The sequence below is a fragment of the Nansenia antarctica genome (assembly GCF_963989245.1).
Source record: "Nansenia antarctica genome assembly, chromosome: 15".
NCBI classification, from domain to species: domain Eukaryota; kingdom Metazoa; phylum Chordata; class Actinopteri; order Argentiniformes; family Microstomatidae; genus Nansenia; species Nansenia antarctica.
In genome coordinates, this window is record NC_137685.1 from 22,529,492 (window position 1) to 22,548,593 (window position 19,102).

General features: G+C 44.1%; 1 protein-coding gene across 1 annotated transcript in view; it reads left to right on the forward strand.

Annotated features, from left to right (window-relative positions):
• LOC308170838 (cytosolic 10-formyltetrahydrofolate dehydrogenase-like) overlaps window positions 1-16,622 on the forward strand; it is a 35,217-nt gene extending 18,595 nt beyond the window's left edge. The window contains exons 8-23 of the mRNA XM_080545685.1: window positions 8,379-8,504; window positions 9,054-9,145; window positions 9,410-9,554; window positions 9,870-9,989; window positions 10,254-10,381; window positions 10,824-10,974; window positions 11,763-11,833; window positions 12,431-12,536; window positions 12,719-12,806; window positions 13,225-13,318; window positions 13,623-13,722; window positions 13,950-14,048; window positions 14,191-14,356; window positions 14,866-14,971; window positions 15,619-15,818; window positions 16,133-16,622. Coding sequence (XP_080401811.1) covers window positions 8,379-8,504; window positions 9,054-9,145; window positions 9,410-9,554; window positions 9,870-9,989; window positions 10,254-10,381; window positions 10,824-10,974; window positions 11,763-11,833; window positions 12,431-12,536; window positions 12,719-12,806; window positions 13,225-13,318; window positions 13,623-13,722; window positions 13,950-14,048; window positions 14,191-14,356; window positions 14,866-14,971; window positions 15,619-15,818; window positions 16,133-16,188 — 1,848 coding nt within the window. The 3' untranslated portion in view covers window positions 16,189-16,622. The remainder of the gene's footprint in view (window positions 1-8,378; window positions 8,505-9,053; window positions 9,146-9,409; window positions 9,555-9,869; window positions 9,990-10,253; window positions 10,382-10,823; window positions 10,975-11,762; window positions 11,834-12,430; window positions 12,537-12,718; window positions 12,807-13,224; window positions 13,319-13,622; window positions 13,723-13,949; window positions 14,049-14,190; window positions 14,357-14,865; window positions 14,972-15,618; window positions 15,819-16,132) is intronic.
• Window positions 16,623-19,102: the final 2,480 nt, after the last annotated feature.

The window sequence follows — 19,102 nt, forward strand, 5'->3', positions numbered from 1 at the left end:
GAAATGTTTGCCACAAACATGACAGCTGTAAGGTCTCTCCCCTGTATGTAACAGTACGTGCCTTCTGAGGTAAGTCCTCATTTTGAAGAGCTTTCCACAGAGATGGCAGCAATAGGCTTTATCCATTGTGTGTAGTCTCAGGTGACTTGTTAGTGTTGCTTTCTTCGCAAAATACGTGTTGCAAATATTACAGTGATACCCCTTTTCACTCTGAGCTACAGAACAGTCTGGAGGTACGGCAGAGAATAGTTGAGAATCCCTCGTGGGTTCTGACACCTCGTAGCCATCTCCGCCGGGTTCTGTTTTGATGTGTTCAGCTTTCAGAGTTGTTGACGAGTTATTCCTCTCACTGTCCTCCACAGTTTGGCTTTGATAGAGATGTGAGGGTTGAGGCGCCGGGTACTGGTCACAGTCGCTCACACACGAAAGCCTTATGTTGATGTCAGACTCGACCGTTTGAGGCTCGTCTTGCCCCCAACTGGTTCGGAGGTCCTGCTCCTCTTTGATCAGTGTGGGGGGCTGTCGTTCCTCCTCCGGCCCCAGACTGGAGCTGGACCACTCCTGTTCACTGTGCAGAACCTCTCTTTCACAGACGGAGACGGTGAGATGCCGGGGGTCTGCAGACATAGAAGGACATAATGTCAGCTATAGAAAAAAACTACACACACCAGAGTAGAGTATATAGCTCTACTTATATACGTTTTCATTGTTGTTGTTTTTTGTTGGATTAGGTAGTTTACTACAAAAAATACTCAATACTTTCCCCGTCCCAGTCAGTGAAAATGTGCTTGTCTGTTAAGGGAGGTTGATGACACCGGCCGCTTTGGTCTTATCAGATGTTTACTTTTTTTTATCAACAGTGCATGCATTTTGCTATTATGTGAACATATATATATAATAGTAGCTATATATCGTGAGTTTAGAATGATAAGGTTCTATCTCCGTTTAGAATGACAAGGTTCTATCTCCGTTTAGAATGAGAAGGTTCTATCTCCGTTTAGAATGAGAAGGTTCTATCTCCGTTTAGAATGAGAAGGTTCTATCTCCGTTTAGAATGAGAAGGTTCTATCTCCGTTTAGAATGAGAAGGTTCTATCTCCGTTTAGTAGTTCAGAGATATTGAGCGTCAACGTTTTTACATTCCATTATGTTTTGTGAGACGGAACCTTTGTGTTTTATTAATTAGTTACTAACTCAAAAATGTCAACATTTTAAAAATAACACCACACAGGCATTAATAAACACCTAATGGATCAGATTATGTAAAAGAAAAAACTAAATTTTTACAAACATGGAGATCCTAGAACCTTATAATTCTAACGTCACGATATGTTGGAGTTCTCAACAAACCTGCTCTGTACAGCTTTATCTCTGGTTTGAGAACCAGATCCAGTTGCCTTTGCAGACGTTTATTCTCCTCTTTCGTCCGGGTGATTTCCTCTCTGTACTCCTCCACTACCGTCCTCTCAACAACACCCACGATCTCCACAATCTCCACAGCAAACGCTGCGAATCTCTCCGTGAGAAGCGCGTTCAATGACTGTAGTTTGGACATGTTTGATGAGAATGATCTTAATAGACACACAGGGGGGAAGGGTTAGAGTGGGACACGCAGGGGGGGAGGGTTAGAGTGGGACACACAGGGGGGACGGGTTAGAGTGGGACACACAGGGGGGAAGGGTTAGAGTGGGACACACAGGAGGGAAGGGTTAGAGTGGGACACACAGGGGGGGAGGGTTAGAGTGGGACACACAGGGGGGGGGGGGGGGGGGGGGTTAAGTGAAAATTAGGTTGTGAACTTCTAATAACTTCTGATCTTTCCTCTTCTTGGCTTTTCCTGCAAGACTAGACGCTTACCTGCTTATCACTGCAGTCAGATTAGATAAAACAAAGTGCTTGAATCCTTATTGATCCTCAGAGTTTTGCATCGATACTCTGATTTGATTTGATTGATTTTTGATTGAAAGATACTCTTTGGTTAATCCACCACGTTGTTGACTTCTTCTGTGGTGTTTGTTGGCACACGACGCCTTCTTCTTGTTTTCTTCTTCTGTTCCGTGGCAAACAACAAACCACAGCAACCACTTTTAAAAGCCCGTGCATCACGAAACTGGTAATGTGATGTCGCCATCTGCTGGACTGAAGAAGTAATAGACTGGAAGTTGATAAACTTCCTTTCAATGTTTTATTCATTTAGGTTTATTCATTAATTACATTTAAACATCTGTTATTTACCTTCAAACACTTTAAACAATTGCAGCAAGGATTCATCCTTTATCAAGTAACTCGTTAATAGATGTAGTTTACATGCAAAAGAATGCCAACGCTTTGGTCACACGAACAACTACTTTAAGCATGACCACACACTGGGCCAGCTAGTTGACAAATACACTGAAGTTAAATGTACTCTTACCAGCCAGAGAGTGCATGAGCATGTGTGTGTTTATGTGTGCCTGGTTTCTCATCGATGTGTGTGTGTGTGTGTGTGCGCATGACAGAACTATGCAATTGCTATTCCTAAAATGGATTTTATAATATTTATCTGTTATTAATGTTTTATTCACCAATGTTGTAAACTTGTACCTGTACTGGTGTGCTTACTTGGCCAGGTCTCCCTCGAAAATTGATTTTAATCTCAAGGGACCTCCTGGTTAAATAAATAACGGTGGCCCTCTTCTTAGGAGAGTAGAACCTGCCTGTCAAACACTACGCCATCCTGTCACCACCTACTGTTTTAGAGAAATATTTCACAAGACAAACATTTCCAGTGTCCACTGTCTTTATTCAGGAAACAACCAAGTTATTGAGCCAGGTGTTCAGTCTGAGAACACGTACGTATGTGGCTACCTTATTGAAAAATGATTCACAATTGTCTTGCAAAAATCTATTTAAATCTCATTTGTGATAAAATACTACACTCAGTGCCACATCAACCTATTATGGGGCTCTAAGCAAAACATGCCATGGCACACCCCAATAATAAAAAGGCAATAATAATTTATTAAAAAGACATCATAGGAATAACAGGAAACTGTGCAGGCCTACAATATAGACACTCAAATAAATACATAGAAATGATAGAGTAAAATAATATAAAGGGCTGGCTTATTAAAAGCAAGGCAAAAAGAAGTACCGGTAGTCACTTTTTGGAAGAGGCAAAATGTTTTTGTTTGTTATAAGACAATTTCTCAAATGGAAGTATCAACCAATTGGTGGAACGAGCTTCCCACTGCTGTTTGGACTGCAGAATCACTCCCTATCTTCCGCCGTAGACTGAAGGCCCATCTCTTCAGGCTACACCTTAACTGTCCCTCCTGAGACATCTACATCCCCTCTACCCCCCCCCCCCCCAGGTACAGTTTCTCTACAGTAATTTAAAATATTTTTTGAATTCCTTCTAGCACTACGACTGCTAATGGCCCCCGGCAAAAATGTAATATAATAAACTCCTCAGAAAAAGTTCGGAAACGTTATTTCGGTCGATTATTCCTCCCCTTTAGTAATACCAATTGGTATTGTATTTTATATCGTTGGAAAGCCTGATTAGTCACCTTTACAACGAGGTACAACTTGTAAGGATCATGCATTCGTGGAATGAGCAACACAGCTAAACGTGTGGGTAGCGGGCCAAAAATATTTGCCAAAATCCCTTATATTCTTCAGCTTTTTTTAAATAACCAACATATTTACTATAACCCCCCCCCCCCCCCCCCCCCCCCCCCCTCAAAAGAACAAGACGTTTCCTCTCAATGTTGAATGCTTTGTATGCCTCCTCGGGCCCTGCCTTATACTACGTGTGTTCCGCCCTGCATTTCCTCATGGATCCTCAGGGAGCTCATGTCAAAAAAGCACTGGCTACAGTGATTGCATTTATACGGCCCCTGTCCCTTATGGTTGGTCCTAAAATGCTCTACCATATTACACGTTTGCTTGAAAGTCTTCCCGCAGACGTGGCATCTATAGGGCGCCTCCCCTGTGTGACTCCTCATATGCACTTTTAGATTACTCCCCGTTATGAAACGCATCCCGCAGACATGGCATCTATAGGGTCTCTCCCCCGAATGGACCCTCATGTGCACGGTCAGTGCAGCCTTTGCTTTGAAACGGTTTTTACAGAGTTGGCAGTGATAGGGTCTCTCCCCTGTGTGTATCCTCGTATGCCTGATGAGATCCCCCTTGTTTTTGAATGATTTTCCACATGCGTGGCATTGATGCCCCCTCTCCCTCGAGTGTGCCCTAGTATGAATCAATAGTTCGTCCTTATGTTTAAACTGTTTTTGGCAGACGTTGCACCGATACTGCCCCTCCGCACCGTAGACTGCGTGTGCCCTCATATGGTGGGTCAGTTGTCTTATCCCGTCGAAGCATTTGCCACAAATATGGCATCCGTAGGGTCCTCTGTTCTCCATCCCAGAGTTTTGAAAGTCACCGGTTGTCTCTGTCACAGCGTAGCCCTCCGGCTCTATTTTGACGTGACCAGCCAGAGCGGTCGACAGACCCTGTATCTCGCTGTCTTCCACCACTTGGATCAGGGAAGGACGCAGGGCGGCGTCAGGTATGTCTTGATGAAAATCACTTTGTGAACTCGGTACCGTGAATATCGAGTCGTCGGTATAACACCCGAGACCTTGAAACGGGTCCTTTCCCTGACTGGTCGTGGGCTCTGGGTCCTCCCGCCCCAGAGTCGGGCTCCAATCCGGTTGCTCGGGAGGAACCTCCTCTCCAGACACTGAGAAAGCCTGATGCCTGCGGTCTGGAAGGGGAAAGGATGGAAAAGAAAACAATTATCAATAGAGAAGCTTCGTATGTTTCACTTTTTGTTCGACATAGACCTCAGCTGAAGCATATACAGGTAGCTAGGCTACAAAATGCAAATTTCCTGGAAAGAGTGGTGCTTCATCTCCGAGTCTGGCTTTAGCCACACATAGGGCTTTCACACCGGCAAAGAACCGTGCCGGTTCGCGATCGCGTTCGGAAACCTCCGAACGTTGGCGCTGTCTGGCGAACGAGCCCGCGTGGCTTGTTCGCCAGACAGCGCCAACGTTCGGAGGTTCCCAAACGCGAACGCGAACCGGCACGGTTCTTTGCCGGTGTGAAAGCCCTAACAGAGGATTCGAAGTAGGAGATTCTGACTTGATAAGACCGTGCCGTGTAGAACTAGAGAGAATTTCTAAATGCGATACTGTTGCATGATGGGGTCGTTCTGATGACAAACCTGCTCTGTGCAGAACACGTATCTCGCTGTCCTCCTCAACTTTGATTGGGTAAGGATGTAAAGCGGCATCGGGTGTGTCCTGATGGAAATCATTTCGCGAACTCGGTACAGTGAATACAAAGTCGTCGGTATGACGCTTGAGCCCTCGAAACTGCTCCTCCACCCCCTGACTGGTCGTGGGCTCTGGGTCCTCCTGCCTCAGACTGGGACTCCAGTCCTGTTGCTCGTGGGGACCCTCCTCTCCAGACACTGAGAAAGACTGATCCCCGAGGTCTGGGGGGAATGGACGGGAAGAAACATTAAAATAATTAGCAGAGAAGCTTAGTATGCATCGGACATTGCATTGGAAATAGCTGTTTTGGCCTATCATTGCTTCCCTGCCATGACTGAATATTTCTCAAAGCTATTTGAGGAACATCTACCACGAGTGGGAACAGACTAAATGAAGACCGAAAATAAATACATTTTATTGAAGCAAATATATTTGTTTAAATCTGTGTTAGTGAGCACCATTATAATCCATCTATCTGACAGGTGTGGCATATTAACATCCTCCCTGAAGAGTAGGCTAGGCTTGTTTTAGATCAGCAAACAACATGCCCAGTGTAGCCTATGTTGTCAGAAGTACAGTCGCCTAACAACGCTATTGTATTGTAGCAGGGATCAAAACCCTGTCAGTGCATAGTAGGTCAGATTTTAGAGTTAACATTGACTAGTGTGGGCAAGCTGGACAGCTAATCAGGCTAGACATCCTTGTCCCACCTGGCTCTGTTACAGTAACACCTGGCACACAACACTGACTGATGTCTCCACAGGGGGCCACTCATTACACACCATAATATGGAGAAATATGGAGGAACTAAAGCTTTCATGTGGAAATAGGGCCTCATTCACAAGTGATAACTCAAATCCAATACTGTGACAGTGTCACTAAGGGTTGTTGACCCTTGGTTAATAGAGTCTAGACTCTACTATTGCATTTTGGAGTTTGTATGGTGCTCAATCGAATTTCATGTCTTTTTCTCATTTTGACAACTCGTGAGTTTAGAATGATAAGGTTCTATCTCTGTTTAGAATGATAAGGTTCTATCTCCGTTTAGAATGATAAGGTTCTATCTCCGTTTAGGGTAGTTCAGAGATATTGAGCGTCAAAGTTTTTACATTCCATTATGTTTTGTGAGATGGAACCTTTGTGTTTTATGAATTACTAACTCAAAAAGTGTCAACATTTTTAAAAAAAATAACACCACACAGGCATTAATAAACACCTAATGGATCAGAGTATGTAAAAAAAAAACTCAATTTTGACAAAAATGGAGATAGAACCTTATAATATGGTGCTCAATCGAATTTCATGTCTTTTTCCTCATTTTGACAACTCTAAATATCTACATTAAATCGTGTTTTTTATACAACTAATACTGCGCTGTGTATAATAGAAATGAGATGTCTAAAATATAAATATGATCGGGGTAATCCTCGTTTCCAAACCTGCTCTGTGCAACTTTATGACTGTCTAAGCCACTCCCACGTTGATACAAGCCACTCCCACTAACTGTCTAAGCCACACCCACTTTGATACAGGCCACACCCACTTTGATACAGGCCACACCCACTTTGATACAAGCCACTCCCCCTAACTGTCTAAGCCACTATAAAATGAATATGATCGTGATTACTATTATTACTATTATAGTAATAATAGTAATTATAATATAATATAATAATATAATAATAATAGTGATTCATATGATTACAAACCTGCTCGGTGCAACTTTATGACTGGTTGGAGGACAGAGTCCAGGACTCTCTGCAGACGTTGGTTCTCCTCTCTGGCTCGGGAGATTTCCTCCTGGTACTCCACCATGGTGACCTCCACAGCCCCGAAGATCTCCACAGCAGCCGCCGTTAACCTGTCCGTGAGAAACGCGTTCAACAGCTTCAGTTTCGACATTTCTGAATGAGATTGAAACCGTTCATACATTGGCCGTTTTTCCTTCCTCGATGCGTGTTGACTTTCTTTATCTCTTCTTCTTCTGTTGTGTTGGGTTTAAACGGGCAGCTTTGCGTTCTTGATGTTGCGTTACTGCCATCTTCTGGAGTTAGATGGTACTACACTCCTACAGTGTCTGGTTTGTCAGATTTTACCTATGGGCCCCAGTTCGAATAGACACTTCTTGGCCTTGTCCACTCCCACACTACACTCCACTATGCCTTTTAAACCTGCTCCTGTTAAAGCCCAACCGTAGCCCTGACCTTTTAATTCCCTCAATGTCCTTTCTTTCTTTCTGAGGTACATTTCCTGCAAGTCCATGTTCTACTGTTTCTTTTACCTGACAATGTTCATAGTCCAGTTAGATTAGATTAGATTCAACTTTATTGTCATTGCAGAGGACAAGTAGCAGACAACTAAATGCAGTTTTTTCATCTAACCAGATGCGCAAATAAAACATGATAGTGATAGGTACAGTATGGGAAGTACGGTAGTTAGAGGTATATACAGGAGATGGATAGTAGCAGTAAGCTATGTACGAGGTACACGTAGCTATGTACAGTATGGTGTAAATTAGAGGCTATATCAAAAAGAGGTATGTACAAATGTGCAAAAATAATATGGTAATATACAGTAATATAATATGGTATGTGCAAAGGGTAATTGAGTGTTCACATTGACCGGGGTGTAAACAGAAGTAGTGCAAAGGCTAAATTGTTTGTCCACAGAGTGTGTGTGTGTGTGTGTGTGGGGGGGGGGGGGGGGGGTCTAATTAGATTAGATGTATTGTCCCCAGGGGGAAAGAACCTTTCTTTATCTCAAAAATAAGAAAAACACCGCCACACCAATGATCTAACTGTGAGGCATTTAAACAAAACACTGCTTTAGGTTTGCAAAGACAGCCAATGTTTTGAATGAATGTGTGTGTGACTACCAGACCAAGGACAGGTCAACCTCCCCCATAACATATGCAGCAGCAACCTGATGACCACAGGCAAAAGAAATAGTCACATTGGAAGAGAGACTTCTTATTTTTATGATGATGTTTTCCAGGACAAGACATGATCACATGATCACATTTAGATCTACAGTATACGTGTGTACTATAATAATGTGTGTGTGTGTCTGTGTGTGTGTGTGTCTGTGTTTCTGTGTGTCTGTGTGTATCTAGCTGCTGGTAAAGAACCTGCAGTTTGAGGATGGGAAGATGATTGCGGCGGCACAGTACTTCAGCTCGGGGGACAGCGCTGCTGTGGAGCTGACCGAGGAGGAGAAGGCCTTCGCTGAGCAGATGAGGGTAAAAGATCCTATAGCTCACTTCATCTTTTGGGGCTCGGGATACTCACTCTGTACTCAATCATGTTCCTGTATATCCAAATATCCAAATCCATCCATCCAGCCAATATCGGGGGGCCATCAACAATCTGGCCCCCTCCTACCTTGCTGCCCTCATCCCCCTCCACACCCACTCCCGTTGCCTCAGGTCTGACGACCAAACCACCCTCAAGACCACCAGGACCAAGCTCCGGACTTGGGTTGATAGGGCCTTTTCAGCCGCAACCCCCGTCCCTCTGGAACGCCATCCCCAACCACATCAGACAGGCCAACACCCTCCCAACATTTAAACAGGCCCTCAAAACCCACCTCTTCAAGCTCCTCTTCCCATGTGTCCCCAGCACTACCTTAATTAGGCCCCTATACTTTCTTCTATTTACCTTTTTGTTTCTTTTTATTATTACTACTCGATCTTTTCAGTTTGTAAAGCGTCTTTGAGTGTCTAGAAAAGCGCTATATAAGTCTAATGTATTATTATTATTATAATTATTATTATCATGTGTTACGACAGGACGTGTGGAGGAGCATCCTGACCAACGTGGAGGAGATCGAGGACTCTACTGACTTCTTCAAGTCCGGCGCCGCCTCCATGGACGTGGTGAGGTAAAGAACAGCCCCGACTCGAACGTCTCCGAGACTCCTCCATCGAACAAAGCTCGCTCACACGAAGGAGCGAAAAGAGTCACACGTCATATGTTTTGATGTTTTCTCTCCTTCGTAACGTCCTTTCGTTTTGCTCTCCAAATGTCCTTGTCTCCCTTTCTCTCTCCCGCCACCCTTTTCTCCGTTCCATTTTGGTTCCTCTCACTCCGTCCATCCTTTTTCTTCCCTTCCGTTCCCTCGTTCACCCGTTCGTTCGTTCGGCAGGCTGGTGGAGGAGGCGAAGCTGAGGGCCAGCGCGTGCCAGCTGGAAGTTGAAGATGTGTACATGGCCACCACCTTCCACGCTTTCATCCAGAAGTGTGTGAGAAAACTCCGGGGGGAGGACGAAGAGGAGCTGGTAGTCGACTACGTACGTCATTATCTTTATCATTATCTTTATCATCCTCATCCTCATCCTCATCCTCATCCTCATCATCATTTATTGTTGATAGAGTATGATCATCAAACCATTCATTTGACATTTAACACACCAAACCTTTAACTTGTCTGTAACCCTTGTTAGTTATTGATCACCAACAAAGCTACTAGTGGTCATTTGGGCCAAAGTCTTTGTTGCTAACAGATTTCTACAAGCTTCTGGAAGGCAGAGACTGTATGTGAATCCTAACCCTAGGTTCCTAACCCTAGGTTCCTAACCCTAGATTCATATGGTTCTGTACCATAGGTGGAGAAGGAGATCAACAACATGACCATCAGGTTGCCCCACCAACTCTTCATCAACGGGGAGTTTGTGGACGCGGAGGGAGGAAAAACCTACAAGAGCATCAACCCCACAGACGGCACGGTAGGGGGGCGACACACAGACACAGAGCTCTGGTCTCACTTAGAAAAGAAGATGACACTCCCTAATGTGTGTGTGTGTGTGTGTTTCTCTCTGTCTCTCTCTCTGTCTCTCTCTCTCTCTCTCTCTCTCTCTCTCTCTCTGTGTCTCTCTCTCTGTGTCTCTCTCTCTCTCTCTCTGTCTCACTCTCTGTGTCTCTCTCTCTCTATCTATCTATCTATCTGTCTCTCTCTCTCTCTCTCTCTCTCTGTATCTCTCTCTCTCTAGGCTATCTGTGAGGTGTCTCTCGCTCAAGTGGCTGACGTGGACAGAGCCGTGGCAGCAGCCAAGGAGGCTTTTGAAGAGGGAGAGTGGGGGAAGATGAACCCTAGAGACAGAGGCAGACTCATCTACAAGTGCGTCTGTTAAACCAACACATACTCACACATACTCATAGAGTCTGGGTCGATTGATTGACACACTCGTATACCAAGCGGCAGTGGCGTACCTCTAAATCCCGAGGCCCACTCGCAAGGTGGCGGCGAATATCGCAGGGGATTTTGGCACTTTTTGGGGGGCACTACCCACACGGTTAGCTGTGTTGCTTATTCCACAAACGCACGATCCTTACAAGTTGTACCTCGTTGTAAAGGTGACTAATCAGGCTTTCCAACGATATAAAATACAATACCAATTGGTATTATTAAAGGGGAGGAAAGAAATAACGTTTTTTTGAGGAGTTTATAATTATATTTCTACTCTGTTATGTATTCTGCTCTATGCTATGTTTTGGATAAAGTGTTTTAGTTGACTGTTGTAAACAAACGATTGGGGGGCTGACCCTCTGTGACCACCCAGGCTAGCTGACCTGATGGAGCAGCATCAGGAGGAGTTGGCCACCATCGAGTCCATCGACTCCGGGGCGGTCTACACCCTGGCACTCAAGACCCACATAGGCATGTCCATCCAGACCTTCCGCTACTTCGCAGGCTGGTGTGACAAGATCCAGGTGAGAGAGTTGTTACGGAGACGGCAGCCGAGTCTGTTGCTCTTCTTATTTTTACTTTGTTTCATTTTGAGCGACATGAAAACCAAGTCGGCATCGCCTTCGTTCATAGGTGTGATATGACAGTTCACCTCTTGCGGGAAGATTTTTAAGGGGGGGGGGGGGGTGGCGGTAGCCTAGAGGGTGAGAGAGGCTGGTTAGCAATTGGAAGGTCGCTGGTTCGATCCGCGCCTCAAGAGGGAGCTTGTATGTGCCCTTGAGCAAGGCACGTAACCTCTAATTGCTCCAGGGGCGCCAAATATGGCTGACCCTGTGCCTAGACCCTGCACCTAGAGCAACGATATATACAAGTACCTGACTACTACTTGAACGTCCTGTACTGTATCATATCTGTACTATATTATTGCATACTGTATGATGTTACATTTCATCTCATTGTAACCTGTAACAGCATTTTGCACTGCTGTTCTACTGCAGTACGACTGGTCCCACTGTAGTACAACTACCATCACTTATCACTTTATTACCTTATTCTACTTTTGTTTGATTCATTACCTTACTTATTTGACTTATTCTATTATTGTTGATTTTGTATTCTGCTGCAATGTCAATGTCGAAGGAACCTGAGCGTAAGAATGTTACTCTTGTGTACCCGTACATTGGATGTAATAAAAGTAATTCTGATAAATACCAAATTCCAACAATTGACTGACAAGTTGATTGCATGGCAATAATAATAATAATAAATAATAAAAAATAATTTAAAAAGTCACTCTGTCCACCTATCACAGGGCTCCACCATCCCTATCAACCAGGCCCGGCCCAATCGCAACCTGACCTTCACCAAGAAAGAACCAATCGGGTGAGACACACTGTGGAAGGCAAATCATTTTGTGTAACTATAGTTAGCATTTATTAATCATTTTGGATCACTACAATTGCATATATTAAAGTACACAACGCAGAGTAATGTGTATGTACGACCAAGGTTAGACTGGGAGACATTCTTGTGTGGTTGGGTGCTGGGGGAAGAGATTAAAGGGGGCCCCTGGGTACCTCCAGTTAAATCAAGGGATCGGAATATTGAGAGACCGAAAGATAGTTCAAGGACGAGACCGATATGGCCTGGCCATTACGTGATGTGGAATGAATAGGAGGCTTTCTCTCCTTTAAGTACTGTACCCATTTTCTTTTACTGTTCGTTAACTTACTTTGGTTATCTCTTAGAGAGAGACACTATTTGTAACTCCTGCTGGCTTGTATTAAAACATATTATGAATCATTCTTATTGGATTTGTACACGTCTTCATTCACTGAATTTTGTTCCAGCCTACCTACTACCATCCCGAACACAAATGTAAAAATTAACGAATGGATGAACTGATAAAATAATGAATGAATCAATAATAATAAACGATTGGACGGATAGATGAACAATGTATTTCTCACTCTCTCTCAGAGTGTGTGCCATTGTGATCCCCTGGAACTACCCTCTGATGATGCTCGCCTGGAAAACAGCCGCTTGTCTGGCTGCTGGCAACACTGTGGTCCTCAAGCCTGCTCAGGTGAGCTGTTCTATGGACTTACAACTTAGAGCTTTGACATTCTACAAAGTTGGATCAAGTGGAGAATTTACCCACCTAATACTCTACATTAGTGTCATTGTTCTTTGAGAACATTTAAGACTACACCTTAACAGATTAATTGTTGAACAATTTGGTTGTGTCTCTGTCTTCCTTACCCCTAGGTGACACCGTTGACAGCTGTGAAGTTTGCGGAATTGTCAGCGAGGGCCGGATTCCCCAAGGGTGTGATCAACATCCTCCCCGGATCAGGTAAACACCAGAGAATCGACAGTGCCCTCCACAATTATTGGCACCCCTGGTAAAGATGAGTAAAAAAGGTTACGGTAAACTTAATGTCACACTGAAATAAATGAGAAACATCCAACCTTTAATTGATTGAATTAAATGTATTCTGAAAAATAAATCTGTCATCAAGAAATAATTATTTCTAACAAAACCATGTGTCCTGACTGAAATAAAGGTTGTGATTGCACAGATGGAACAGGTTTTCACATCATTTATTTTAAGATTTTCATCCAAACTCGAAACTTTGAATTAAATGCCGTCTACATGGTATATTACCTTTTTTCCCCTCTAGATCTGCTGTATACTGTAGGTACTTTCCTGAGGTAGAATGTGTTGTTCCATCCTGACAATATGATGATTCAGCTTCTTTTCTGTCTGTCAGGCGCCCTGGTGGGCCAGCGCCTGTCTGACCACCCTGATGTGCGTAAGCTTGGCTTCACCGGCTCCACTGAGATAGGCAAACACATCATGAAAAGGTCAGAGGTCACTGTTCACCGCCATACTGACTTCTCTTTAGAGTCTGGGCTTGTCCATGACTTGTCCTGCGTGTGCTTGTATGAGAGTATGTACGTATATCTGGCTGAGCCTGTCCATGTGGCTGTTCTGTGTGTCTGTGTGTGTGTGTGTATGTGTGTATGTGTGTGTATCTGTGTGTGTGCGTGTGTGTGTGTGTGAGTGTGCGTGTGCGTGCACATGCGTGTGTGTGGTGTGTGCGTATTTGCTCTGCGTGTCTGTGTAAATTCCCCTCTCACATGTTGTACGTATGTTCCTCCCTCCCAGCTGTGCAGTGAGTAATGTGAAGAAGGTGTCTCTGGAACTGGGCGGTAAATCACCTCTCATCATCTTCAGCGACTGTGACATGGATAAGGCTGTTCGCATGGTCAGTCTACCTGTACAGTATATTCAAACTGGAACTCTTCTTCAATAAAAAAATCCTGTTGAATACTGCTAGGTATTAACAATTGCAGTATAATATATTTACTTACTACTGTGTGTGTGTGTGTGTGTGTGTGTGTGTGTGTGTGTGTGTGCGCGCATGTGTGTGTGTGCGTGCTGACGTGCGTGTGTGTGTGTGTGTGTGTGCGTGTGTGCGCGTGTGTGTTTCAGGGCATGAGCTCAGTGTTCTTCAACAAGGGAGAGAACTGCATCGCTGCAGGCCGACTCTTCGTGGAGGAAAACATCCATGATCAGTATCTACAGAGAGTGGTATGTATTTTTTTATTTTTTTGTTTTGGTGAAAAAAGATATTAAAAAATTTGTTTTGAATGCATCATATCTGTTTATGACATCAACTGTATTGCATCTGCGTGTTGTATATGTTTCTATTATGTTTGTGTTCTTTCCCCAGGTTGAGGAGGTGAAGAAGATGAAGGTGGGTGATCCTCTGGACCGCTCCACAGACCACGGCCCCCAGAACCACAAGGCCCACCTGGACAAGCTGGTGGAGTACTGCCAGACGGGCGTGGAGGAAGGGGCCACCCTGGTGTGTGGGGGCAAACAAGTGGCCCGCCCAGGTGAGACCAGGTCACAAAGGTTTTAGTTTCCGTCCACTGCCTTTTAAATCCATACCTGAGGGACGTGTAGGTTTTGGGTAAGGAAGGCGGTAAGGAGGAAACCCAGCATTTGGTGATGTCCATGGGTTCCTGACTTCAGGCAGTCATTCTCGCCAAATTATTAAAAATGACATGTTATTCATGATTATGTTAATTTGTCCAATTACATTTGAGCCCCTGAAAATAGGGGACTGTGTACAAAAATGATTGCAATTCCTAAACGTTTCATACAATATTTTGGTTCAACCCCTTGAATTAAAGCTGAAAGTCTGTGCTTCAATTGCATCTCGATTGTTTCATTTCAAACGCATTGTGGTGGTGTACAGAGCCAAAATGATGGAAATTGTGTCACTGTCCAAATATTTCCGGACCTAACTGTACATATATTTATATATGTGTATACATATGGCAAATTGAGGTAAAGCCAGTGTAAAATGTCTCTAAATGCTTATTATTTATTTTGTCTCCAGGTTTCTTCTTTGAACCCACTGTGTTCACTGATGTAGAGGATCACATGTTCCTCGCTATTGAAGAGTCCTTTGGCCCCATCATGAACATCTCCACGTTTAAGAGCGGGTCAGTACCTCTATTTTAACAGGCTGGTTTGAAATTAGCTAAGTATATGTGTTACGCTACATGTGGGAAAACGGTTTATGCCGGCATTTCCCGGGACATGCCGGCATAAACCGTCAGGATGGTTCATGTGGTGGGATAATACATTCTTACTTTTAGCACCATGGACAGCATCAGCCAAGAAGGTTGCGGCACGGACGGGATTTGCTTCACACTGTATTTAACTAAACAGCCTACGACTAAAGCAGCCTATATTACATCAATCAAAACATATGTCTAGCCTACATGCAGTGAACTCTAAAAGTAGGACCAACACATTTGTAAATGGGGAATGCGGAGTCTGCTATGTAAGGGATAAAGTATGGCCAGCCGGTCAAATCCCTTCAGTGCTTTACGAAACAGTTTATGCCGGCATTTCCCGGGTCATGCCAGCATAAACCGTCGACATGGTACATGCTGGCATGTCCCGGGAAATGCCGGCATAAACTGTTTTCCCACATGTACCGTAACATATACATTATAAATGTCGCAACTTTGAAGTTTGCTTTACCATGTCCTTCTTAACTGTGGCTTCTCGTTCTGCTTTCCATCTCTCTCTCTCTCTCTTCCACTCCACCCCATCTCACTCCTTTCATCCCTCGCTTTCTCAGTGATGTGGATGACGTCCTGCGGAGGGCCAATGCCACAGAGTACGGTCTGGCGTCGGGCGTGTTCACACGTGACATCAGCAAAGCCCTGTACTGCGCTGAGAAGCTGAACGCCGGCACGGTCTTCGTCAACACCTACAACAAGACAGACGTGGCCGCGCCCTTCGGGGGCTTCAAGCAGTCGGGCTTCGGCAAGGACCTGGGTAAGGCCTGGAGGAGATTCTGTTACTGATTCTTCTCTTCTCTTAGATTTACATAGGAAATGTACTGCTCTTAAGCAACACGAAATGCTTTATTGATGAAGGTGTTAGGGTTAGGGTTTGTCAATATATGATTTGAATGTTCTGAAAATGTCAATCAAGATTACTTCTTGAACTTCAGAGTTCAAGAAATGTCTTGCTAGCCCCAACAGTTTGTGTGTAGCATTTCTGCCCTCTAGTGAGGACATGGAGTCAGTGATCATGTACTTACTTCCATCCAGTCGCAAAACATCACTGTATGTGATTCACTCCAACAGGACAAGACGCGCTCAACGAATACCTGAAGACCAAGGCTGTGACCATTGAGTATTGAGTACAGCGAGAGAGCGAGTCTTCCTGCTTTACATTTCTCTGGCACAATCAAACTGTCTCTTTCGGATATAGCGCAGTATAGATAAAGTCTTACGCTATGGCAGGTACTGCATTCATTATCATAGATAATGTCTTTATTTCCTTGACTATAATGTGAATCAATGTTCTTGTCTTAAGAAGTTATTTCGTCAGATATCCACACAGACATTTTTACATTTGTGTTGTAGAATAATTTAGAAAAATAGAGTGCTTTTAACTCAGTATGGCTTGACTCACTGAATTAGAAATTGACAAAGTAATATTTGGATTAAAATGTTTTTGTCGACTTTCTAATATTGCTTACTTTAGGTCAGCACAATGTCTTATGAAATGTAACATTTATTTTGAAATGTTTTCTATTAATAAATTAAAATGATTGACTGAATTTCATGGGAACTAGAATCTTCTGTCGCATCTTATTGTAAATACTCTGAGAGAATCTCAGGGTGACGTGTTGTCTTGACATTGTGATCAGTCCTCTAATGCACCAGGGGAGGCATTTCTGCAATGAGCCCGTCCTCCGATTTCTACCTCCACCAGCCTCCCCTGTAATGTACATGTACATGTAAAGTGTTGAATATAAAATGACACTACTGGGTTTAAACGTTTCATCTCCATTATGCTGTTTCACTTGGGGTTCGACCGGATCGATACCTGATTACATAAGCACAGTAGTAAATGTGGCTCTAATTAATCACAGAATATTATTGTGATTAACTTGATAAAAAAATGTAATTGATTGACAGCACTAATATATATATATATATATATATATATATATATATCTGTTTTGTGTCTTGCTTAAGTAGAGAGCGTCTGCTTTACGAATCATTACTTGTAGCTTGTGCCAAGTAGAGATTGTACCAAAGCCAAGGGAGAGAGGGCAGCCACAGGACAGGTTGTCTACACTGTAGAGATGTCACTCTCACACACACACACACACACACACACACACACACACACACACACACACACATTATGGATAAGCCTTGGTGGCCACGTCCTGCCCTGTACATTTGAGTACTATGATGAAGGATGAGAAGGTCAAGCCCAACATGGCTTGTGAGTCCTCACGGAGGATCTGTCTACAGGTGGTGCTTCCATACCTACTGGCTGGGCAGGGCATGGTTGCTGCAGGCATGGTGCTGGATGGCGTACAGGTGGGTGAAGCACACGAAAGATTTTGGGGGGTTTGTTTTGTACTCAGTTGGAACCTATAGTATCATGTCTAGAACGGCTCGTGAGACTTTTGTACACGACAGCTTTAAATCGGAGAGGTGGTGGTGTAGTGTGAAGCCACGAGAGGGTCCTGTGGAGGGGCGATGTCGTGTGGACACTTCTCTCCTGCCTCTGTTCCAGTCAGGCGGCTGTACTGGGGGAGGTTAGGGACGGTGGGTCACAGTGACCTGGTCAATCAGATAAAGAAACCTCATTGACGCACAAACACACACACACACACACACACACACACACACACACACACACACCACTGTCACTGGAATCATGGCCTTGGCTCACGAACAGCGTCAGTTAGAGTGGAGAAACAGGCTGGTCATTTTCTACTTGGTCCTGTGTGACTTTAGTTGTGTGTTTAGTTGTTAGAGCCTTAGCGCTAACACTGCTATGGTTGTGGGTTCGATTCTCACTGGGACCGTACAGAAAAATGTATACACTCACTGTACTGTAAATCAACTAAATGGCTATGTGTGTCATTCAGCCCCTTCTACTCTTCTCTCAGTAAAGACCCACTTTGCGTGTGTTTACGACTGTAAACGCTCTACCCTGGCTAGTTTCCGTTGCTATTTGTTCACTTCAATGATCATTCAAAACGACTTCATATAATTATGTTGTGACCTTCTTTGTGACTCATGAGGTGTCGAGACACACAATAATGACCACAATAGCCTATTTGGACGAAGCCCAGGACGAGTGACAGAATTCTGGCGGACTATCTTTCGTGTTTGTGTCCCTCAACAATTAGGGGACCTTTGTCACGTAGGCTAATTAGGCCCATTGGTCAGCTGTGTGCACAAGGGATATATATATATATATATAATCATATATAAGCATATAATCCTTCGTCTCCTCTGAGCTCGTTGTTTAGCGGCTGAACTACAGCAGAGCATCAGAGGGGGGGGGGAGCAGACTACATCACGTCTCAGGGACGCCTTTCAGCTGAGTCACTGTGTGTGTGTGTGTGTGTGTGTGTCACTTAAATTGGGACATGGCTGGGGAAGAGACATAGTGAGGGGCCTAGGACAAGGGTATATAGAGGACTGGACTTCTCGCTGCTCTTTACACCAACAGTGATTCTATTGATCTTTGCTGTTGAGCCAGTCCATGGCAAATATTTACTAAATATCATGTCTTTCCTGGGTATAAAGCAGACAAAGCTGTTTTAAATCAGAATTTGAGAGAGAGATAGAGAGGGGGGAGGGGGAGAGATGAGGAGAGAGAGAGGGAGAGAGACATGCTAAATATGATGGACAGTTACAGGAAACAAAATCACCCCCATGAGTGGAGACAGTCAACCCACCAATCAGAGAGGAGAATAGAAGGTCCTTTTGAGGGACCAGGCCAATGCCACGTGTTGGTGACAAGTTGCAGGCACTGAGAGTACGTCACACAATTAGAGGGGGGACAGGGAAGGAGGGAGGGAGAGAATGACGGAGGGAGGGAGCGAACGAGAGAGCGAGAGAGGGAGAGAGAGAGAGAGAGAGAGAGAGAAAGAAAGAAAGGAAGAAAGAAAGAAAGAAAGAAAGAGCATTACACAGGAAGGTGAGATTTATCAAGATACAGACGTTGCAAAATTAGAAAGAAAAACAGGCGAGAGAGAGAGAGAGAGAGAGAGAGAGAGAGAGAGTAAAGAGAGTAAA